This window comes from Anomaloglossus baeobatrachus, chromosome 12 (genome assembly GCF_048569485.1).
Source record: "Anomaloglossus baeobatrachus isolate aAnoBae1 chromosome 12, aAnoBae1.hap1, whole genome shotgun sequence".
In the NCBI taxonomy this organism is placed as follows: domain Eukaryota; kingdom Metazoa; phylum Chordata; class Amphibia; order Anura; family Aromobatidae; genus Anomaloglossus; species Anomaloglossus baeobatrachus.
The window spans coordinates 54,069,914-54,094,572 of record NC_134364.1 but is presented as its reverse complement, the minus strand read 5'-3'; the positions used below and the strand labels follow the sequence as shown (position 1 = coordinate 54,094,572).

General features: G+C 51.2%; 1 protein-coding gene across 1 annotated transcript in view; it reads right to left on the bottom strand.

Annotated features, from left to right (window-relative positions):
- Positions 1-613: 613 nt before the first annotated feature.
- PNN (pinin, desmosome associated protein) overlaps positions 614-24,659 on the bottom strand; it is a 46,566-nt gene continuing 22,520 nt past the window's right edge. The window contains exons 6-9 of the mRNA XM_075329871.1: positions 24,121-24,196; positions 15,970-16,125; positions 15,747-15,885; positions 614-2,658 (exon numbers count right to left, since the gene is read on the bottom strand). Of these exons, the coding sequence (XP_075185986.1) occupies positions 1,367-2,658; positions 15,747-15,885; positions 15,970-16,125; positions 24,121-24,196 (1,663 nt within the window). The 3' untranslated portion in view covers positions 614-1,366. The remainder of the gene's footprint in view (positions 2,659-15,746; positions 15,886-15,969; positions 16,126-24,120; positions 24,197-24,659) is intronic.

Genomic DNA, 24,659 nt, shown 5'->3' with positions numbered 1-24,659 from the left:
AGAGAGGGAGATAAATCAATCCCTCCCTCCCCAGCGCCGGCCCCGCGCAGCTGAGGTCCGATTGCATGATCGGACCTCAGTCGCAGTGACACTTGCATGACACTTGGCTCCTGCTGTGCTGCCAGTGTGAGCCGAGTGTCATGCGAGGATCACAGTAGTCCCCGTGTGGCCCCGGCCTAAGGCCATGTGCGCACTAGAAATTGACTTCCTCGAGGAAAATCCAGACCCTCTTAAAGAATCCCGCACCTGCGGTAAAAAAAACTGCAACAAAATCCGCATGCGGTTTTGCCACGGTTTGGTGCGTTCTTTCCGCAGGTTGGTGCCTGCGTATTTTTACCATTATCTATGGCAAAAACTGCAGGTACCTGTGGAAAAGAAGTGACATTGCTCATTAATTCCCATCGAAAATTCCACAGGTAAATCCGCAGATATATAAAATAAAATAAAAATGCACTGTGTGCACAGCATTTTTTTTTTATACCCATAGGTTTTGCTGGGGAATGACTGCAGAAATTAGACACATTTTCTGCAGCAAATCCGCAGCGTGCGCACATAGCCTAAAACTGGCTCCAAAATGCCAAAACCACGACAACAAATGGAAATAGCCCAGTGCTAGACAAAAGTTATTTATTTGCACATTAACAGCTGAACAATCGCAATTGGTCTTACAAAAAAAAAAAAAAAATGTTGAAACACATACAAAGCAGACAAAGGTTTGGCATTATCCCATACTCCAAATCTTTTACTAATAAAACTAAATCTGTACAGATACCATTGTCTACCATTAGCGATAATGTCACCCTGAGAGGTTGCTCACACCAAATGCAGAAACATTTTTTTCAGATCGTGGAGCCATTGGGTGGTCTCCAATTAGGTAATGGGGAACAGTGTCACAGTTGTATCACTCCCTATGCTAACTTTTAAAGTACTAATGTGGTTATGTTATGGATTTTTAGGGGAATAGGGTGAAAGAATAAAAGCTAGGTGCTTGTTCTTGTCAGTATTTTATGACTGTACATGTATGGATTCAAAGAAAAAAAAGACTAAGGGGTTAATTTTTGACGGTCCATTTACAGGGATGTATTTTAACCATACTTTTTGGACTTAAAGTAACACCAGAAAATAAGAGGCAAAGATACTGGGGGGAAAAAAAAAAATCCTTAGCGGTTTTTATTTGAAGATCTTTGAGCTTACACCTCGTAAATCACCAAATTACAAAATTATGCAAAAAGGTTTAAAATTAAAAAAAAAAATAAAAAAAAAAAAAAAAAACAATGAAGAAATTCTTTGTGCTTTCCGAAACAATTAGTACCATGCTATTGTTAAGGCAGCACCATGTTCTACTACAGTCCAGAGCATAAATTGGTCAACGTCTTTTGTCTTTTCTTTCCGATTTACGGTCTCGCTCGTTTCTTGACGGCCTTTTGGCTGACCGGTTACCTTCAGAAACAGTCCTCTTCCGGTCAGACCTTGAGCCTTTTTCCTTGGATCCTTTGGAGTCTCTGCTACTCACTTTAGAAGACTTGTGACTCCTCTCCACTCCTGATGCCTCTCTTTCCCTTCGCTTGCGCTCCACGCTTCTCCTACGTTTCTCTTCTCTTACGTGCCCCCTCCCTCTGCTGCGGCTCCGACTTTCGCTGCTGCTGCTACTACTGCTGCTGCTGTCCCTGCTGCTGCTCCCGCTGCTGCTACTGCTGCTGCTGGAGCTGCTCTGACTGCTGCTGCTGCTGGAGCTGCTCCCACTGCTGCTAGAACTGGAGCTACTGCTGGAACTGGAGGTGCTACTACTCCGGGTCCTGGGCTTGACCACTTTATTCTTGTTTCTTCCCCTATTTTTGCTCTTTTTCGCTTTGTGTTCGGAGTGGGTCATCTGGATCTGCTCTACTAGAGGCTCTAGATTAATTACACTTATTACGACCTCTCTTTCGGGCAGCGGCTCCTCTTCCACACGGTAGTGCGTTTCTAGCCTTGTCTGGGGCTCGTAATCGTCTGGTGGATGAAACATAAGTTCTGGCTCTCGCTCCTTTTCTTGCTTTCCTGTGCATTCTGTTTCTATTTCAGACTCCGGCTCATTTGTGGTTTGGATTTCGGTTTCCTCGTGGATCTTACTTTCTGCCTGATCATCAGCTCTCTCCTCGCTTTCCACTTCCTTACTATGATTCATATCATCACACGATTCATAAACACTTGCCTGACTAGTATCCATTGCCTCAGGTTGCTCCTCATCCTCCACATTATCTATCTTCTCATCTTCTTTTTCATCTTCCTTAACCGGTGTCTCCCTTTCTTCCCACTTACTAATCTGTGGCTCCTCTACTTCCACTCTACCCTCTTCCTCAATCTTCTCCTCAGCCTTAGCATCGTCCCCATCCTCCATAAGTGGGGTCTCCTGCACTATTTCTACCTCTGGTAATATAATACTAACATCCTTCTCTTCCTCAAAAGTCTCCTCCATCTCTATGTCATTAGGCAGGTTACCTGTCTCCTCATCTACCTCATTCCGAGCCACCTTACCATCTTCTGGGTCCTCCTTCTGTTCTTCGTTTTCTTCATCGTGCTTCTTTTCTTGATCTTTGTCTTTCATGGAATGGCGCCTTGGCCTAGCTTCCATTCTATTTAACTGTTCAGCAAATTCAGCACGCCTGTGTTCAAATATACCTAAAGAAAAAAAAAGAAATCATAAAGCATTTGGTTATATATTTTACAAATTTATTTAAAGGGAACCTGTCAGGTGGAATATGCCCCCCAGAACCACGAGCAGTTCTGGGTGTGTATTGCTATTGCCTGCCTAACCGTCCCTGTATACACTAAGATAGATAAAGAGATCTTTAGAAAAAGTATTTCTACAGATCCTTTATCGTATGCTAATGAGTGCAGGGACTAGTCCCAAGGGTGTTATATCCTCCTACTAGGCCGCCCTCTTAGCATGTTAGCACTCCCACATGGGCTTACTAACCTGCTATTCAATGCATAGTGTTATCAGTGTTCGCTGTGACTGCGCTACTGAATGCCGGGCATTTCTGCTCATGCGCAGTATGAAGGCGGGTGTATGCGTCCCGACTTCAGAGAGGTCTACTGCGCATAAATCCAAAAATGGAAATAGAAATCCATATTTCATGAATGCATATCTACCAAACTAAATATATTTAACCTATATTAGACCTGCATATTAATACAAGTGTGTCAAAAAGACAAAAGAAATCCAAAAATTGATAACATCTTTATTAACATGATACAAAAAAGAGAATTTTGTTTACTTACCGTAAATTCTTTTTCTTATAGTTCCGTATTGGGAAACCCAGACCATGGGTGTTTAGCTTCTGCCTCCGGAGGACACACAAAGTACTACACTTAAAAATGTAGCTCCTCCCTCTGAGCTTATACACCCCCTGGAGAACCAGATCTAGCCAGTTTAGTGCAAAAGCTGAAGGAGAATAGCCACCCAGAAGTAAAACAGAGCAAGAACCGGAACAACCGGAGACTCTGTCCACGACAACAGCCGGTGATAACACGCGGAACAAGAAATTGCCAACAGGCAACAGGGAGGGTGCTGGGTCTCCCAATACGGAACTATAAGAAAAAGATTTTACGGCAAGTAAACAAAATTCTCTTTTTCTTTATGGTTCCTATGGGAGACCCAGACAATGGGACGTCTCAAAGCAGTCCATGGGTGGGAATAAACAGAAAAACTAAGAAGTAGGCGGAGCCTAACTTCACAAATGGGCGACAGCCGCCTGAAGGATGCGTCTGCCCAAGCTCGCATCTGCCGAAGCATGAGCATGCACTTGGTAGTGCTTCGAGAAGGTATGCAGGCTAGTCCAAGTGGCAGCCTGACAGACTTGTTGAGCCGTAGCCTGGTGCCTGAAAGCCCAAGAGGCACCGACAGCTCTGGTCGAGTGTGCCTTTATCCTCGGCGGGGGAGGCACCTTAGAACACTGGTAGGCATCCGAAATGGTCGACCTAATCCAACGGGCTAAGGTCGGCTTAGAAGCAGAGAGGCCCTTGCGCCGACCTGTGGTTAGCACAAAAAGAGAGGTGCACCGCCTAAGAGCAGCGGTGCGAGACACATAGATCCGGAGAGCACGCACCAGATCCAGAGTATGCAACGCTTTTTCAAAGCGATGAACAGGAGCCGGACAAAAGGAAGGTAGGGTAATGTCCTGGTTAAGGTGGAAAGGAGAGACCACCTTAGGAAGAAAGTCCAGAGTTGGACGGAGAACCACCTTATCTTGATGAAAAACCAAAAAAGGTGACTCCGAAGAGAGCGCAGCCAAATCAGAGACTCTCCTGAGGGAAGTTATGGCCACTAGAAAGACCACTTTCTGTGAAAAACGAAACAAAGAAACCTCCCTAAGAGGCTCAAAGGGGGGTTTCTGCAAAACCGTGAGAACCAAATTGAGGTCCCAGGGGTCCAAGGGCCGCCGGTAAGGTGGAATGATGTGAGACGCGCCCTGCATAAAGGTGCGGACCTGAGCCAGCCGGGCGATACGCCGCTGGAATAGCACTGACAAACCCGAGACTTGTCCCTTGAGAGAGTTGAGGGACAGTCCCAGCTGCAGACCGGACTGTAGAAAGGACAGCAGGGTCGGCAAGGAAAAAAGCCAAGGAGGATGGCCGGAAGAGCGACACCAGGACAGGAAAATTTTCCAAGTACTGTGATAGATCTTTGCGGAGGAAGACTTACGGGCCCGAGTCATAGTGGAGATGACTTCAGGAGGGATACCAGAAGCCGTCAAGATCCAGGACTCAATGCTTTGTACCTCCAACATTGCCAGGCGGCTGCGTGTCCCGCCTTGGTGATTGATGTAGGCAACCGCTGTCGCGTTGTCTGACTGGACTCGAATGTGCCTGCCCGCCAACAGGTGGTGAAAGGCTAGGAGAGCTAGAAGCACAGCTCTGGTTTCCAGCACATTGATTGAAAGGGCTGACTCGGACGGAGTCCAAGTGCCCTGCGCTCGGTGGTGGAGACATGCTGCTCCCCAGCTGGATAGACTGGCATCCGTGGTGAGGATCACCCAGGACGGGGCCAGAAAGGAGAGCCCCTGAAACAGAGAGAGGGGCCGAAGCCACCACTGAAGAGAGCTCCTGGTCTGTGGCGACAGAGCCACTAACCTGTGCAAGGAGGAAGGCCGCTTGTCCCAACAGCAGAGAATGTCCAGCTGCAGGGGACGCAGATGGAACTGGGCAAAGGGAACAGCCTCCATTGACGCCACCATCTGACCCATCACCTGCATCAGGCGCCTGAGGGAATAACGGCGGGGCCTCAGCAGAGAGCGCACCGCCAGTTGGAGGGACTGCTGTTTGACTATGGGCAACTTCACAAGTGCCGGCAAAGTTTCGAACTGCATCCCTAGGTACGTGAGACTCTGGGTCGGAGTCAGAGTGGATTTGGGCAGATTGACCAGCCACCCGAATTGAGCTAGAGTGGCGAGAGTGAGCGAAACACTCCGCTGACAGTCCGCGCTGGATGAAGCCTTGACTAGAAGGTCGTCCAGGTAAGGAATCACTGCCAACCCCTGGAGGTGCAGAACCGCAATCACTGCTGCCATGACCTTGGTGAATACCCGAGGGGCCGTGGCTAACCCGAAGGGGAGAGCCACGAATTGGAAATGTTCCTCTCCGATTGCAAAACGTAGCCAACGCTGGTGTGAAACTGCAATTGGCACATGCAGATAGGCATCTCTGATATCGATGGATGCCAGGAAATCCCCTTGGGTCATTGAGGCAATGACTGATCGCAGAGACTCCATGCGAAAATGCCGCACCTGAACATGCTTGTTGAGAAGCTTGAGATCCAGGATGGGCCGGAAGGAACCGTCCTTTTTGGGGACTAGGAAGAGATTTGAGTAGAAACCTCTGAACCGTTCCCGGGCGGGAACCGGTACAATTACTCCGTTGGCCTGCAAGGATGCCCCGGCCTGAGAGAAGGCAGCAGCCTTGAAGCAGGGGGGAGTTGACAGAAAAAATCTGTTTGGCGGGCTGGAAGAGAATTCTATCCTGTAGCCGAGGGAGATGATATCCCGCACCCACTGATCGGAGACGCGTCAAAACCATGCGTCGCCAAAGTGGGAGAGCCTGCCACCGACTAAGGATGTTGCTGGAGCGGGCAGATAGTCACGAGGACGCTGCCTTGGCGGCAGCACCTCCTGCGGTCTTTTGTGGACGCGCTTTTGGGCGCCAGTTGGATTTCTGGTCCTTGGCTGAGTTAGAGGACGAGGCCGAGGGCTTAGAGGACGACCAGTTGGAGGAACGAAAGGAACGAAACCTCGACTGATTCCTGCCCTGGACAGGTTTCCTGGTTTTAGTTTGTGGCATGGAAGTACTCTTCCCGCCAGTAGCTTCCTTAATAATTTCATCCAGCTGTTCACCGAACAGCCGGGACCCAGCAAAAGGGAGTCCAGCAAGGTACTTCTTTGAAGAGGCATCTGCCTTCCACTCTCGAAGCCACAATATCCTGCGGATAGCGAGGGAATTAGCCGAAGCCACCGCAGTGCGGTGAGAAGCCTCCAGCATGGCAGACATGACATAGGATGAAAAAGCTGAAGCTTGGGAAGTTAAGGTAACCATTTCGGGCATAGATTCCCTGGCGAGGGAATACATCTCCTCTAGAGAAGCAGAGATGGCTTTGAGAGCCCACACTGCTGCAAAAGTCGGGGAGAACGAGGCCCCTGCCGCCTCATATACAGATTTGGCCAGAAGGTCAATCTGGCGGTCAGTGGAATCCTTAAGAGAGGTGCCATCAGCCACCGATACAACGGTCCGGGCTGAGAGTCTAGACACCGGGAGGTCTACCTTTGGGGAATGAGCCCACTCCTTGACCACCTCAGGTGGGAAGGGATAACGGTCATCAGAACCACGCTTTGGGAAGCGTTTGTCAGGACAGGCCCTGGGCTTGGTCACAGCGGCCTGAAAACTAGAGTGGTTAAAGAACACACTCTTTGCCCTTTTAGGCGAGGTAAACTGGTGCTTTTCTGCCAGAGAGGGTTGCTCCTCTGATACTGGCGGATTGAGGTCCAGTACAGAATTAATGGACGCAATCAAATCACTAACATCTGAGTCACTTTCGGACAGATCAATGGGGCACATGGAGGTAGCCTCCGAGCCCCATGTAAAGGCATCCTCCTCATCCAGCGAGTCAGCTCTGGAATCAGAGCCACGGGACGAGGAAGGAGAGGGAGCCCTGCGTCTCTTCTCAGGAGGACGGGGTCTGGGACCAGATGATGAATCCTCTGTGAGCTCCGGTCCTGAGAGACCCCTAAGCAGCAGAGGCACCCTGTGAGGGGGGCTGATGCATATTCAGCAAAGTCCTGGACAGAAGTCCCATGGAGTCGGCAAAAGACTGGGAGATAGACCTAGAAAAGGATTCTACCCAAGCCGGGGGTTCAGCCACAGAAGCAGGAGCAGCCTGAGAGACCCCTGGGGGGGGGGGGGGGGGATTCCAGGCTGAGGCACCGTCAGGTTAGAGCAGGCATCACAATGTGGATAGGTGCTCGGTTCAGGCAGCAGGAGCTTACATGCAGCGCATACTGAATAAAGCTTTGGGGCCTTGCTCCTCGTGTGAGACATGCTGCTGGAGTGGGGGCTCTGCCAAAGAATGACCCCCAGAGAGTATATACAGAGGTCCACAACCAGAGGTTGTGGCTTACCAGACCGCTGTGCTGTGCAGAGCGGTGTTGTGTGCCCTCCAGATCCCGAAGCCCGGACCCCCAAAGCACAGCACCTCAGCAGGGATGCTGCAGACCAGCGCTGCAAAGACTGATCACAGGGGGAACGCTGAGAAAATGGCCACCGGAGCGAAGAGAGGGGGCGGGACTTGCTTGAGAGCGGGATCTGGAGGGCCATAGAGACCTACAGGGGAGGGGACACACACTGCAGTGAGGAGTGACCCTCCCCTGTGCAGAACGGCCGCTGGGCGGAGCCGCACTGTCCCTCTGCATGAGTGACATGCGAGGGCAGAGAAACTGAAACTAGGCCTCCGGCGAAGCCGGGGCCTAAATTTGAGCGGTGCGGCCGGCGCGCAGGCACCATCGGCGCAGCTCTCAGGCGACAGCCAGAGAACCCGCCGGAAATGTCATAAAACATAATCAGCACACTCTCCCACAACAATAAAGTACAGGGACCCCCAATATATAAACGCCTCAGGTACTTAGCTTGCTGAGACGCAGGGTTCCAAGTCCCTGGGGATGAGTGCTCCGGTCCAGCAGGATCCTGAAGGGCTGCGGATGGAGACCGGTCTCCTGTCAAGCATAGAGAACCGTGCTGGCTCCCTCTTCAAGCCAGAGCCCAGGAGGGATGGTGAAGGAGCGCGGCATGTAAGGCTCCAGCCTTGGAATCAACCTTAACAACACCGCCGACACAGTGGGGTGAGAAGGGACATGCCGGGGGTCCAGATTTGGACCCGCTTTTCTTCAAACTCTTTCCAAAAATCAAAAATCAGATGAGAATGCATGTGTGGATGTATGCCTCCTGAACACAAAGCGATAAACTGGCTAGATATGGTTCTCCAGGGGGTGTATAAGCTCAGAGGGAGGAGCTACACTTTTAAGTGTAGTACTTTGTGTGTCCTCCGGAGGCAGAAGCTAAACACCCATTGTCTGGGTCTCCCATAGGAACGATAAAGAAAGATGGGTATAAAAAAAAAGAAGGGAATTTTGTTACTTACCGTAAATTCCTTTTCTTCTAGCTCCTATTGGGAGACCCAGACGATTGGGTGTATAGCACTGCCTCCGGAGGCCACACAAAGCAATTACACTAAAAAGTGTAAAGCCCCTCCCCTTCTGGCTATACACCCCCAGTGGGATCACTGGCTCACCAGTTTTAGTGCAAAAGCAAGAAGGAGGAAAGCCAATAACTGGTTTAAACAAATTCACTCCGAAGTAACGTCGGAGAACTGAAAACCATTCAACATGAACAACATGTGTACCCGAAAAACCACCAAAAATCCCGAAGGACAACAGGGCGGGTGCTGGGTCTCCCAATAGGAGCTAGAAGAAAAGGAATTTACGGTAAGTAACAAAATTCCCTTCTTCTTCGGCGCTCCATTGGGAGACCCAGACGATTGGGACGTCCAAAAGCTGTCCCTGGGTGGGTACAGAATACCTCATGTTAGAGCTGCGAAGACAGCCCTCCCCTACGGGGAGGCAACTGCCGCCTGCAGGACTCTTCTACCTAGGCTGGCGTCCGCCGAAGCATAGGTATGCACCTGATAATGTTTGGTGAAAGTGTGCAGACTCGACCAGGTAGCTGCCTGGCACACCTGTTGAGCCGTAGCCTGGTGTCGTAATGCCCAGGACGCACCCACGGCTCTGGTAGAATGGGCCTTCAGCCCTGATGGAAACGGAAGCCCAGCAGAACGGTAGGCTTCAAGAATTGGTTCTTTGATCCATCGAGCCAGGGTGGCCTTAGAAGCCTGCGACCCTTTGCGCTTACCAGCGACAAGGACAAAGAGTGCATCCGAACGGCGCAGGGGCGCCGTGCGGGAAATGTAGATTCTGAGTGCTCTCACCAGATCTAACAAATGTAAATCCTTCTCATACCGATGAACTGCATGAGGACAAAAAGAAGGCAAAGAGATATCCTGATTAAGATGAAAAGCGGATACCACCTTCGGGAGAAACTCCTGAATGGGTCGCAGCACTACCTTGTCCTGGTGGAAGACCAGGAAGGGAGCCTTGGATGACAGCGCTGCTAGCTCAGACACTCTCCGAAGAGATGTGATCGCTACCAGAAAAGCCACTTTCTGTGATAGTCTAGAAAGTGAAACCTCCCTCAGAGGCTCGAAGGGCGGGTTCTGGAGGGCAACTAGTACCCTGTTCAGATCCCATGGATCTAACGGCCGCTTGTACGGGGGTACGATATGACAAACCCCCTGCAGGAACGTGCGTACCTTAGAAAGTCGTGCTAGACGCTTCTGAAAAAAGACGGATAGCGCCGAGACTTGCCCTTTAAGGGAGCCGAGCGACAAACCTTTTTCTAACCCAGATTGCAGGAAAGAAAGAAATGTAGGCAATGCAAATGGCCAGGGAGACACTCCCTGAGCAGAGCACCAGGATAAGAATATCCTCCACGTTCTGTGGTAGATCTTAGCGGACGTGGGCTTCCTAGCCTGTCTCATGGTGGCAACGACCCCTTGGGATAATCCTGAAGACGCTAGGATCCAGGACTCAATGGCCACACAGTCAGGTTCAGGGCCGCAGAATTCCGATGGAAAAACGGCCCTTGGGACAGCAAGTCTGGTCGGTCTGGTAGTGCCCACGGTTGGCCGACCGTGAGATGCCACAGATCCGGATACCACGCCCTCCTTGGCCAGTCTGGGGCGACGAGTATGACGCGGCTGCAGTCGGATCTGATCTTGCGTAGCACTCTGGGCAAGAGTGCCAGAGGTGGAAACACATAAGGGAGCCGGAACTGCGACCAATCTTGCACTAAGGCGTCTGCCGCCAGAGCTCTGTGATCGCGAGACCGTGCCATGAAGGTTGGGACCTTGTTGTTGTGCCGGGACGCCATTAGGTCGACGTCCGGCCTTCCCCAGCGGCGACAGATTTCCTGAAACACGTCCGGGTGAAGGGACCATTCCCCTGCGTCCATGCCCTGGCGACTGAGGAAGTCTGCTTCCCAGTTTTCTACGCCGGGGATGTGAACTGCGGATATGGTGGAGGCCGTGGCTTCCACCCACATCAGAATCCGCCGGACTTCCTGGAAGGCTTGCCGACTGCGTGTCCCCCCTTGGTGGTTGATGTATGCCACCGCTGTGGAGTTGTCCGACTGAATTCGGATCTGCCTTCCTTCCAGCCACTGCTGGAAGGCTAGTAGGGCAAGATACACTGCTCTGATTTCCAGAACCTTGATCTGAAGGGTGGACTCCTGCTGGGTCCACGTACCCTGAGCCCTGTGGTGGAGAAAAACTGCTCCCCACCCTGACAGACTCGCGTCTGTCGTGACCACCGCCCAGGACGGTGGTAGGAAGGATCTTCCCTGTGATAATGAGGTGGGAAGAAGCCACCACTGCAGAGAGTCCTTGGCCGTCTGGGAAAGGGAGACTTTCCTGTCCAGGGATGTTGACTTCCCGTCCCATTGGCGGAGAATGTCCCATTGAAGAGGGCGCAGATGAAACTGCGCAAACGGAACCGCCTCCATTGCCGCCACCATCTTCCCGAGGAAGTGCATGAGGCGTCTTAAGGAGTGCGACTAACTTTGAAGGAGAGCCTGCACCCCAGTCTGTAGTGACCGCTGCTTGTCCAGCGGAAGCTTCACTATCGCTGAGAGAGTATGAAACTCCATGCCAAGATACGTCAGTGATTGGGTCGGTAACAGAGTTGACTTTGAGAAGTTGATGATCCACCCGAACGTCTGGAGAGTCTGCAGTGCAACATCCAGGCTGAGTTGGCATGCCTCCTGAGAGGGTGCCTTGACAAGTAGATCGTCCAAGTAAGGGATCACAGAGTGTCCCTGAGAGTGCAAGACTGCTACCACTGCCGCCATGACCTTGGTGAACACCCGTGGGGCTGTCGCCAGACCAAATGGCAGAGCTACGAACTGAAGATGGTCGTCTCCTATCACGAAGCGTAGAAAGCGTTGGTGCTCTGTAGCAATCAGCACGTGGAGATAAGCATCTTTGATGTCTATTGATGCTAGGAAATCTCCTTGAGACATTGAGGCAATGACTGAGCGGAGGGATTCCATCCGGAACCGCCTGGCGTTCACATGCTTGTTGAGCAGTTTTAGGTCCAGAACAGGACGGAATGAGCCGTCCTTTTTTGGCACCACAAAGAGATTGGAGTAAAAACCTTGTCCTCGTTCCCGAAGAGGAACAGGGACCACCACTCCTTCTGCTCTTAGAGAATGCACCGCCTGCAGAAGGGCATCTGCTCGGTCGGGGTGTGGGGAAGTTCTGAAGAACCGAGGCGGAGGCCGAGAACTGAACTCTATCCTGTACCCGTGAGACAAAATGTCTGTTACCCACCGGTCTTTGACCTGTGGCAGCCAAATGTCGCAAAAGCGGGAGAGCCTGCCACCGACCGAGGATGCGGAGGGAGGCGGCCGAAAGTCATGAGGTAGCCGCCTTGGAAGCGGTACCTCCGGTTGCTTTCTTGGGGCGTGAGTGAGTCCGCCAGGAATCAGAGCTCCTTTGCTCTTTCTGAGTCCCTTTGGACGAGGAGAATTGGGGCTTGCCCGAGCCTCGAAAGGACCGAAACTTTGACTGCCACTTCCTCTGTTGAGGTTTGTTTGATCTGGGCTGGGGTAAGGAAGAGTCCTTACCTTTGGACTGTTTAATGATTTCCGCCAATTGCTCACCAAACAGTCTGTCTCCAGATAATGGCAAGCTGGTTAAACATTTTTTAGAAGCAGAATCTGCTTTCCATTCTTTTAACCACAAGGCTCTGCGCAAAACTACAGAGTTGGCGGATGCCATTGAGGTACGGCTCGTAGAGTCTAGTACCGCATTGATAGCGTAGGTCGCAAACGCAGTCATTTGCGAAGTTAAGGACGCCACTTGCGGCACTGCTGGACTTAAGAAAGAGTTCACCTGTGCCAGACCAGCTGAAATAGCTTGGAGCGCCCACACGGCCGCGAATGCTGGAGCAAACGACGCGCCAATAGCTTCATAGACAGATTTCAACCAAAGGTCCATCTGTCTGTCATTGGCATCTTTAAGTGAAGCCCCATCCTCCACTGCAACTATGGATCTAGCTGCAAGCCTGGATATTGGAGGGTCCACTTTCGGACACTGGGTCCAGCGCTTGACCACGTCAGGGGGAAAGGGATAACGTGTATCCTTCAGACGTTTGGAAAAACGCTTGTCCGGATAAGCTGCTTGGGATACAGAAAATGGAATTTCTCCTGCTGGGCAGCTGCCTCCTCTGCTGAAGGGGCTGGGGGAGAAATATCCAACAGCCTATTGATGGCCGCTATAAGGTCATTTACCATGGCGTCACCATCTGGCGTATCCAAATTGAGTGCGGTGTCAGGACCAGACTCCTGATCACCCACCTCTGTCTCATCATATAGAGACCCTTCTCGCTGAGACCCTGACCCGCGTGATGACGTGGAGGGTCTCTCCCAGCGAGTTCGCTTAGGCGGCCTGGGACTGTCGTCAGAGTCAGAGCCCTCAGCCTGTGATGCCTGGGACCCCCTTGAAGTACGGATTAGTTCCAACTGAGGGGGACCGCCGTCCTCCAGCCAGACTGCATGCAGGAATGGCTGCCGGCGTCCTGTGGAGGGGGGGGCGGGCCCTGGGCGTGCTCAGACCAAAAGCGGGAAACCTGCGTCCCACTGTGCCTAGTGAGAGGGCTGGAGCATGTAAATAAGGCTCCAGCCCTCGGCGCTGACGATTGCGCAGCGTCTGTCCCATTCCCTGAGTGACAGGGAGGGGGCGGGAACGAAGCGGAGCTAGGCCGCAAAAGCCGGGGACTAAATTTATAAGCGCCGCCGCCGTAAAAGCGCGGTCGGCGCTAAGTCCCCGGCGCACTACAAGTCCCAGCCGCGCCGCCGCTCCGAGAGTGGCCGGCGCGGTAGTTCCCAGCACATGAAGTCACACAGCTAAGCTGCTGTGACTCAAACCCCAGCGTGCAGCGCTACTGTCCCCGGCGCACTAACACACCCAGCAAGTCTGGCGTGTGCGTGCCTGTCTGTACGGGGACACAGAGTACCTGAAAGTTGCAGGGCCTTGTCCCTGAACGGTACCCAGCTCCGTATCCAGCAGGTTCACTGGGTCTGTGGATGGAGCTCGGCCTCAGGGCTTGGGGGCCGGTAAGATCCCACTTCCTCAGAGCCCCTCAGGGGGATGGGGAAGGAAAACAGCATGTGGGCTCCAGCCTCTGTACCCGCAATGGGTACCTCAACCTTACAAACCACAAGTGGGGTAAGAAGGGAGCATGCTGGGGGCCCCATATGGGCCCTCTTTTCTTCCATCCGACATAGTCAGCAGCTACTGCTGACTAAACAGTGGAGCTATGCGTGGATGTCTGACCTCCTTCGCACAAAGCAGAAAACTGGTGAGCCAGTGATCCCACTGGGAGTGTATAGCCAGAAGGGGAGGGGCCTTACACTTTTTAGTGTAATTGCTTTGTGTGGCCTCCGGAGGCAGTGCTATACACCCAATCGTCTGGGTCTCCCAATGGAGCGCCGAAGAAAAAAAAAAAAAAAAAAAAAAAAAAAAACACCACACAATTAAAAATTAACCCCTTAAAAACACAGAAAAAATCCTGGAGCAGTGTGGTCAATACACTATTACATAAGGGTGGTCAGAAAAAAGAATTATACAATCAATTAGATATACCAAACATGTTATTCCAAATTGATAACCTGACAAAAAAGAGAACTTATTCACTGATAGTGGGGTTTCAAATTTAAAGTGACAGTGCCTCAAAAGTGCATGTATTCCATAAGGGGGTGACATATTAGCTCCTCAAGTACTTCATTAATCATATACAAGAGCATCACTGCAGCCTCACATGTATGAACACAAAAATATATGGCACAGTATTATTTTGAGATTCCCCATAAATAAAAATGCCCATGTTTAAAGGGAACCTGTCACCTAGAATATGCATTCTGGCCAATCAGCAGACGCATGTGTGCCCTAATTACACCTCCCTACCCATCCCTGTGCTGTAAAATTGTATAATATGAAAGTCCTAAACGTTTTCTTACCTTCATATTTCCTATGTAAATTAGAGAGCCGCTGGCCACATAAGCGGCGCCTTCCCCTATGGTCGTCTGCATACTTTCCGTGGTATCACGCCCCTGTGGGCGTGATACTATGGAGTCACATGAGCGACGTCCCAGTCGCTCATTCTATCCTGCGCGCATTTATACTATTGCGGCAGGCTTCTCTTCCGGTTTCTCCTTGTCAGTTTCAGACGCGCATGCGCAGTGCGCGTCTGGAGCCGGCGAGTGAACACCCGGAAAAGAAGTCTGCCACAATGCGCACAGGATAGAATGAGCGACGGGGACGTCGCTCATGTGACTCCATGGTATCACGCCCATAGGGGCGTGATACCACGGAAAGTTCACTTTAAGTCAAATTTACCCCATATACCGTCATACAACCCTGCAAAGCAAAGGAGGGGAAAGCCAGGGGCACCCAACTGCCAGGAAACAATTTGGCAAAATAGAGACCACTACCTGAAGAACCACACTTCCCAGCACCTCTTTCTTTTTTCTGTGTTTTTAAAGGGTTAATTTTGAACTTTTTTTTTTATACCCATCTCTAATCATGTGGTAAATTTAATGATGTCTTTTGTATCACGTTAATAAAGATGTAATCAATTTTTGGATTTCTTTGGTCTTTTTGACACACTTGTATTAATATGCAGGTCTAATATAGGTTAAATAGGTCTAATGCGCATGACTGGAAGTGCCGGGTATTCGGCAGAGCGGTCACAGCGACCACAGGTGCGGCACGGCGCCGCTCATGATGCTGCACTTAATAGCATGTTCGTAAACTCCTGAGGGCGTGCCAACATGCTAAGTGGGCAGCCTAGTCGAGGGATATTTGGGACTAGTCCCCGCGCTCTTCAGGTAAAGTAAAATATCTTTAGAAATACTTTTTCTAAAGATCTATATCTATGTTAGTGTATACAGGGATTAGCAATATACACCCGGAACTGCTCGTGGTCCTGGGTGCATACTGCACCTGACAGGTTCCCTTTAAGGGCTTTCATGGTGAGTAGTACCATCATTTACCCCGCAGTGCACCTCACTGGCCATAAACCTATAACTACACACCGAGCACATGTACTTACCATTCATCTTTCTCTGCGAGTCATCTAATAGCTTCTGCGTGGGTGGACAGTGTCTACCAGGTATGTAGAACAGGTGGGGTCTGGTTCTGGTTCTTATATACTTGATAATTTTCACATTATGTTCATTCCATTCTTCTTGCTGAAATTGTATTAATATAATGCATCAGAAACAATAAAGGCCGACATATACAAACCCAGAGGCTGATGCCGGATAATTTCTCACCAAGTGTGCCAGTTCTACTTTTTGCTCTAATAGTCGCAACTCCGTCTGTTTGGCACGTCTTTCTTCAAAGAGTTCTCTCCTCTCATTTTCCACCTGTTTTTTCTCCTCTTCTGCCTGCACTTCAAGCTTTTGTTCAATTTCTAGGCGTCTTTTTTGCTGGAAGATAGAAAAAAAGAAGGGAATTTTGTTTACTTACCGTAAATTCCTTTTCTTCTAGCTCCAATTGGGAGACCCAGACAATTGGGTGTATAGCTACTGCCTCCGGAGGCCACACAAAGTATTACACTTAAAAGTGTAAGGCCCCTCCCCTTCTGGCTATACACCCTCCCGTGGGATCACGGGCTCCTCAGTTTTAGTGCAAAAGCAAGAAGGAGGAAAGCCAATAACAGGTTTAAAGGGAACCTGTCATCAGAAATTTCGCCCAAAAGCTAAAAGATTCCCCCTCTGCAGCTCCTGGGCTGCATTCTAAGAAGGTCCCTGTTATTATTGTGCCCCATGTGAGACCAAAATAAAGCCTTTATAAAGTTCTACCTTTTTGTATGCAGCTTCTGTAAATCTGACACGGGGGCGGGCTCTCTGCCGTCCGTTATTCTGCCTCCTGGTCCTGTATGCCGCCCCCATCGCTCCTTTCCATATCTGATGCACCGCCCACTGCTCCAGCCATCCCCGCGCATGCCCAGTGCCAGTCTCACAGGACTGAGCAGTGTGACCGCTGGTGACGTGTGCGCAGGCAAGTGATTATGGGTGGGACTGTGACTGTTATCAGCAAGTACCCGCCCATAATCTCGTGAGCACGCAAACCTCTCCAGCGGTCACACTGAGCTCAGTGTAGATGCTAGACTGTATGGGCTGCTTCCAGGGATGACGTCCCTTTGTCATGTGATAGTATTTTGAACACGCCCCTATCACATGACAAAGGGACGTCATCCCTGGAAGCAGCCCATACAGTCTAGCATCTACACTGAGCTCAGTGTGACCGCTGGAGAGGTTTGCGCGCTCACGAGATTATGGGCGGGTACTTGCTGATAACAGTCACAGTCCCGCCCATCATCACTTGCCTGCGCACACGTCACCAGCGGTCACACTGCTCAGTCCCGTGAGACTGGCACTGGGCATGCGCGGGGATGGCTGGAGCAGTGGGCGGTGCATCAGATATGGAAAGGAGCGATGGGGGCGGCATACAGGACCAGGGGGCAAAATAACGGACGGCAGAGAGCCCGCCCCCGTGTCAGATTTACAGAAGCTGCATACAAAAAGGTAGAACTTTATAAAGGCTTTATTTTGGTCTCACATGGGGCACAATAATAACAGGGACCTTCCTAGAATGCAGCCCAGGAGCTGCAGAGGGGGAATCTTTTAGCTTTTGGGCGAAATTTCTGATGACAGGTTCCCTTTAAAGACAAATTCAATCCGAAGAAACATCGGAGAACTGAAACCATTCAACATGAACAACATGTGTACTCGAAAAAACCAAAAATCCCTAAGAAAACAGGGCGGGTGCTGGGTCTCCCAATTGGAGCTAGAAGAAAAGGAATTTACGGTAAGTAAACAAAATTCCCTTCTTTTTCGCTCCTAATTGGGAGACCCAGACAATTGGGACGTCCAAAAGCAGTCCCTGGGTGGGTAAAAGAATACCTCGTGATAGGGCCGTCAAACAGCCCTGTCCTACAGGTGGGCAACCGCCGCCTGAAGGACTTGTCTACCTAGGCTGGCGTCCGCCGAAGCGTAGGTATGCACCTGATAATGCTTGGTAAAGGTGTGCAGACTCGACCAGGTAGCCGCCTGGCACACCTGCTGAGCCGTAGCCTGGTGCCGTAATGCCCAGGACGCACCCACGGCTCTGGTAGAATGGGCCTTCAGCCCTGAAGGAACCGGAAGCCCCGCAGAACGGTAGGTTTCAAGAATTGGTTCCTTGATCCACCGAGCCAGGGTGGATTTGGAAGCTTGCGACCCTTTACGCTGACCAGCGACAAGGACAAAGAGTGCATCCGAGCGGCGTAAGGGCGCCGTGCGGGAAATGTAGATCCTGAGTGCTCTGACCAGATCCAACAAATGCAAACCTTTCTCAAATTGATGAACTGGATGAGGACACAAGGAAGGTAATGTGACATCCTGATTGAGATGAAAGGGGGATACCACCTTAGGGAGAAACTCAGGAACCGGGCGTAGAACCACCTTGTCCTGGTGAAACACCAGGAAGGGAGATTTGCATGAGAGCGCCGCTAGCTCGGACACTCTCCGAAGAGACGTGACCGCCACTAGAAAAGCCACTTTCTGTGAAAGACGAGAAAGGGAAACATCCTTCATTGGCTCGAAAGGCGGCTTCTGGAGAGCAATTAGAACCTTGTTCAGATCCCAGGGCTCTAACGGCCGCTTGTAAGGAGGGACGATATGACCAACTCCTTGCAGGAACGTGCGCACCTGAGTAAGTCGTGCTAGGCGTTTCTGAAAAAATACAGATAGCGCTGAGACTTGTCCTTTAAGTGAGCTGAGCGACAAACCTTTTTCCAACCCGGATTGCAGGAAGGAAAGAAAAGTAGGCAATGCAAAAGGCCAGGGAGGAACTCCCTGAGCCGCGCACCAAGATAAGAATATCTTCCACGTCCTGTGGTAGATCTTGGCGGAGGATGGTTTTCTAGCCTGCCTCATGGTGGTAATAACATTTCCAGATAATCCTGAAGACGCTAGGATCCAGGACTCAATGGCCACACAGTCAGGTTCAGGGCCGCAGAATTCAGGTGGAAAAACGGCCCTTGAGATAGCAAGTCTGGTCGTTCTGGTAGTGCCCATGGTTGGCCTACCGTGAGGTGCCACAGATCTGGGTACCACGATCTCCTCGGCCAGTCTGGAGCGACGAGGATGGCGCGACGGCAGTCGACCCTGATCTTGCGCAGCACTCTGGGTAACAATGCCAGAGGTGGGAACACATAAGGTAGTCGGAATTGCGACCAATCTTGAACTAAGGCGTCTGCCGCCAGAGCTCGGTGATCGTGAGACCGTGCCATGAAAACCGGGACCTTGTTGTTGTACCGTGACGCCATCAGGTCGACGTCCGGCATCCCCCAGCGGCGACAGATCTCCTGAAACACGTCCGGGTGAAGGGACCATTCCCCTGCGTCCATACCCTGGCGACTGAGGAAGTCTGCTTCCCAGTTTTCCACGCCTGGGATGTGAACTGCGGAAATGGTGGAAGCCGTGTCTTCCATCCACGTCAAAATCCGCCGGACTTCCCGGAAGGCTTGCCGACTGCGTGTTCCTCCTTGGTGGTTGATGTATGCCACCGCTGTGGAGTTGTCCGACTGAATTCGGATCTGCTTGCCTTCCAGCCACTGCTGGAAGGCTTGTAGGGCAAAATACACTGCTCTGATTTCTAGAACATTGATCTGGAGGGTGGACTCTTGCTGAGTCCACGTACCCTGAGCCCTGTGGTGGAGAAAAACCGCTCCCCACCCTGACAGGCTCGCGTCCGTCGTGACCACCGCCCAGGATGGGGGTAGGAAGGACTTTCCCTTTGACAATGAGGTGGGAAGAAGCCACCACTGAAGAGATTCCTTGGCCGCCTGAGAAAGGGAGACGTTCCTGTCGAGGGACGTCGACTTCCCGTCCCATTGACGGAGAATGTCCCATTGTAGTGGACGCAGATGAAACTGCGCGAAAGGGACTGCCTCCATTGCTGCAACCATCTTCCCTAGGAAGTGCATGAGGCGTCTCAAGGGGTGTGACTGGCCTTGAAGGAGAGATTGCACCCCTGTCTGTAGTGAACGCTGTTTGTCCAGCGGAAGCATCACTGTCGCTGAGAGAGTATGAAACTCCATGCCAAGGTATGTTATCGATTGGGTCGGGGTGAGATTTGACTTTGAAAAGTTGATGATCCACCCGAAACTTTGGAGAGTCTCCAGCGCAACGTTCAGGCTGTTTTGGCATGCCTCTTGAGAGGGTGCCTTGACAAGTAGATCGTCCAAGTAAGGGATCACCGAGTGACCCTGAGAGTGCAGGACTGCTACTACTGCTGCCATGACCTTGGTGAAGACCCTTGGAGCTGTTGCCAAACCGAAAGGCAGGGCTACGAACTGAAGGTGTTCGTCTCCTATAACGAAGCGTAGAAAACGCTGGTGCTCTGGAGCAATCGGCACGTGGAGATAAGCATCTTTGATGTCTATTGATGCTAGGAAATCTCCTTGAGACATTGAGGCGATGACGGAACGGAGGGATTCCATCCGGAACCGCCTGGTTTTCACATGCTTGTTGAGCAGCTTTAGGTCCAGAACAGGACGGAAAGACCCGTCCTTTTTTGGCACCACAAACAAATTGGAGTAAAAACCGTGACCTTGTTCCAGAAGAGGAACGGGGGTCACCACTCCTTCCGCTTTTAGAGTGGACACCGCTAGCCGCAGAGCATCGGCTCGGTCGGGAGGTGGAGAAGTTCTGAAGAAGCGAGTTGGAGGACGAGAGCTGAACTCTATCCTGTACCCGTGAGACAGAATGTCTCTCACCCAACGGTCTGTGACCTGTGGCAGCCAAATGTCGCCAAAGCGGGAGAGCCTGCCACCGACCGAGGATGCGGAGAGAGGAGGCCGAAAGTCATGTGGAAGCCGCCTTGGTAGCGGGTCTTCCGGCTGTCTTTTTTGGCCGTGACTGAGTTCGCCAAGAATCTGAGCTCCTCTGATCCTTTTGAGTCCTTTTGGACGAGGAGAATTGGGACCTGCCTGAGCCTCGAAAGGACCGAAACCCCGACTGTCCTCTCCTCTGTTGGGGTTTATTTTGTCTGGGCTGAGGTAAAGATGAATCTTTACCCTTGGAGTGTTTAATGATTTCATCTAAGCGCTCCCCAAACAGTCGGTCACGAGAAAAAGGCAAACTGGTTAAACACTTTTTGGAAGCAGAATCTGCCTTCCATTCTCTTAACCACAAGGCTCTGCGTAAAACTACGGAGTTGGCGGACGCCACTGCCGTACGGCTCGTAGAGTCTAGGACAGCATTAATTGCTTAAGACGCAAATGCAGACATTTGAGAGGTTAAGGGTGCCACCTGCGGAGCAGATGTACGTGTGACCGTGTCAATCTGTGTAAGACCAGCTGAAATAGCTTGGAGTGCCCATACGGCTGCGAATGCTGGAGCAAACGACGCGCCGATAGCTTCATAGATGGATTTCAACCAGAGCTCCATCTGTCTGTAAGTGGCATCTTTAAGTGCAGCCCCATCTTCCTCTGCAACTAAGGATCTAGCTGCGAGCCTGGAAATTGGAGGATCCACCTTGGGACACTGGGTCCAGCCCTTCACCACGTCTGGGGGAAAAGGATAACGTGTATCCTTAAGCCGCTTGGAAAAACGCTTATCCGGATAAGCGTGGTGTTTCTGGATTGCTTCTCTAAAGTCAGAGTGGTCCAGAAAAACACTTAATTTACGCTTGGGATACCTGAAATGGAATTTCTCCTGCTGTGAAGCTGACTCCTCCACCGGAGGAGCTGGGGGAGAAATATCCAACATTCTATTGATGGACGCTATAAGATCATTCACTATGGCGTCACCATCTGGTGTATCCAAATTGAGAGCGGTCTCAGGATCAGAATCCTGATCAGCTATCTCCACCTCATCATACAGAGAGTCCTCCTGCTGGGACCCTGACCAGTGTGATGAAGTCGAGGGCCGCTCATAGCGAGCTCGTTTAGGCTGTCTGGGACTGTCGTCCGTGTCAGAGCCATCACCCTGGGATGCAAGAGACACCCCCGGATCCCGGAGCTGTTCCGACTGAGGGGGACCAGGGAGCAATGAGTTAACAGTGTCCATGGCCTGAGTTACTGGTCTAGACTGCAATGTTTCAAGAATTTTAGTCATAGTCACAGACAATCTGTCAGCAAAGACTGCAAACTCCGTCCCTGTCACCTGGACAGTATTTACAGGAGGTTCTGCCTGGGTCACCTCCAGCAGAGGCCCCGGCCGAGCAAGTGCCACAGGGGCCGAGCACTGCACACAGTGGGGGTCAGTGGAACCTGCCGGTAGAACAGCCCCACAAGCGGTACAAGCAGCATAGAAAGCCTGTGCCTTGGCACCTTTGCTTTTTGCGGTCGACATGCTGTTGTGTCCTCTGAGAAATCTAGGAGGGTATATAGCAGAGGATCCCCAGCGACCGTACAGTGCAATGTAAAGCTGCAAGCATAAAATACAATATACACTTCGGCACCAGTGGGGTCAGCCCTTGAGGGCAGCTTACCGCCCGCTGAAAAGCGGGTGTGTGGGCACCAGAATCCCGTGTCTGGGTCTCCCAGTCTCCTCTCTCCAGCTCAGACTGCACACAGGAATGGCTGCCGGCGTCCTGTGAAGAGAGGGATCGTGGGCGTGCCTCAAACAAAGTGCGGGAAAACTGGCGTCCCACTGTGCCCAGTGTGAGGGCTGGAGTATGCAAAGCAGACTCCAGCCCTCTGCGCTGACGTTCTGTACAGCGTCCCGCCCTTCCCCTGACTGGCAGGCCTGGGGGCGGGAACGAAACGAAACTAGGCCGCAGAAAGCCGGGGACTCGAGTAATAAGCGCGGCCGTGATATATGCACGGCCAGCGCGGAAGTCCCCGGCGCACCACAAGTCCCAGCCGCGCCGCAGCGCTGACAACAGTGGCCGCGCGGCAGTTTCAATACATGTCCCCTCTCAGCAAAGCTGTAGATAGGAATGGCACCAGCGCGCAGCGCTGTTGTCCCCGGCGCACTAACACACCCAGCAATGCTGCAGTGTGCGCGCGGACTGTACGGGGACACAGAGTACCTTGGCGTAGCAGGGCCCTGTCCCTGACGATACTCCGCTCCATATCCAGCCGATTCCCCAGGGGCTGTGGACGGAGCACGGTCTCTGTGCCTGGAGACCGGTAAATCCCACTTCACCCAGAGCCCTAAGGGGGATGGGGAAGGATGCAGCATGTGGGCTCCAGCCTCTGTACCCGCAATGGGTACCTCAACCTTAACAGACACAGCCGACAAAAGTGGGGTGAGAAGGGAGCATGCTGGGGGCCCTAGTATGGGCCCTCTTTTCTTCCATCCGACATAGTCAGCAGCTGCTGCTGACTAAACAGTGGAGCTATGCGTGTATGTGTGCCTCCTTCGCACAAAGCATGAAAACTGAGGAGCCCGTGATCCCACGGGAGGGTGTATAGCCAGAAGGGGAGGGGCCTTACACTTTTAAGTGTAAAACTTTGTGTGGCCTCCGGAGGCAGTAGCTATACACCCAATTGTCTGGGTCTCCCAATTAGGAGCGAAAAAGAAATAATGCATTATTTGACAGCTTTTCATAGATCCACTAGCGCACATATATCAAACTCTGTATGCCAGGCACTCATTCTGTATGGAGGGCTATGTGGGGCCCATTATTCTGTATGGAGAGCTATGTGGACCCCATTATTCTGTATGGAGGGCTATGTGGGGCCCATTATTCTGTATGGAGGACTATGTGGGGCCCATTATTCTGTATGGAGGGCTATGTGGGGCCCATTATTCTGTATGGAGGGCTATGTGGGGCCCATTATTCTGTATGGAGGGCTATGTGGGGCCCATTATCCTGTATGGAGGGCTATGTGGGGCCCATTATTCTGTATGGAGGGCTATGTGGGGCCCATTATTCTGTATGGAGTGCTATGTGGGGCCCATTATTCTGTATGGAGGGCTATGTGGGGCCCATTATTCTGTATGGAGGGCTATGTGGGACCCATTATTCTGTATGGAGGGCTATGTGGGGCCCATTATTCTGTATGGAGGGCTATGTGGGACCCATTATTCTGTATGGAGGGCTATGTGGGGCCCATTATTCTGTATGGAGGGCTATGTGGGGCCCATTATTCTGTATGGAGGGCTATGTGGGACCCATTATTCTGTATGGAGGGCTATGTGGGGCCCATTATTCTGTAAGGAGGGCTATGTGGGGCCCATTATTCTGTATGGAGGGCTATGTGGGGCCCATTATTCTGTATGGAGGACTATGTGGGGCCCATTATTCTGTACGGAGGGCTATGTGGGGCCCATTATTCTGTACGAAGGGCTATGTGTGGCCCATTATTCTGTACGGAGGGCTATGTGTGGCCCATTATTCTGTATGGAGGGCTACGTGGAGCCCATTATTCGGTACAGAGGGCTCCACATTTATATATATAAAAGGAAAGATGCAAAACGTACCCTCTCTGTGGCAACATTAGATTCTTGTTTGAATTTTTGAAGGGTACCCATCAACAGGCCAAATATTCGCCGATTTCTAGGGAAAAAAAAAAATTAGTCCATGAATAAAATGATAATACATTGACACTATTTTTAACAGGAATGAGCTGGTAGTAAAGCGAATGAAGAAGATTCAAACACTGAAAAATTAGCTGCAGTAATTGGATGTCATGAAGACCACTCGTGTCAACATTCCCTACTGGGATGTACCCTCAGCTCCATCAGCCATAACGATCAGTAACATTCAGTTAAATATCTGCAATGTAACGTGATCTTTGCAGGGAATATGGATACACATACCCCTTGCAATAGAAGGCTTGGCTGGTGTTACATGGCATTTAGATGGGTTTTAAAACAAAAAAAAACAAACAAAAAAAATAAAAACACATTTATGCCAAGTAGAACTACAGTGCTGAATAGCAAAACCTATCATTGTGTGTATGTGGACTTTCCCCCATAAACTGAGGCTGGGAAGGTGTAAAAAAAAAAAAGAAAAAAAA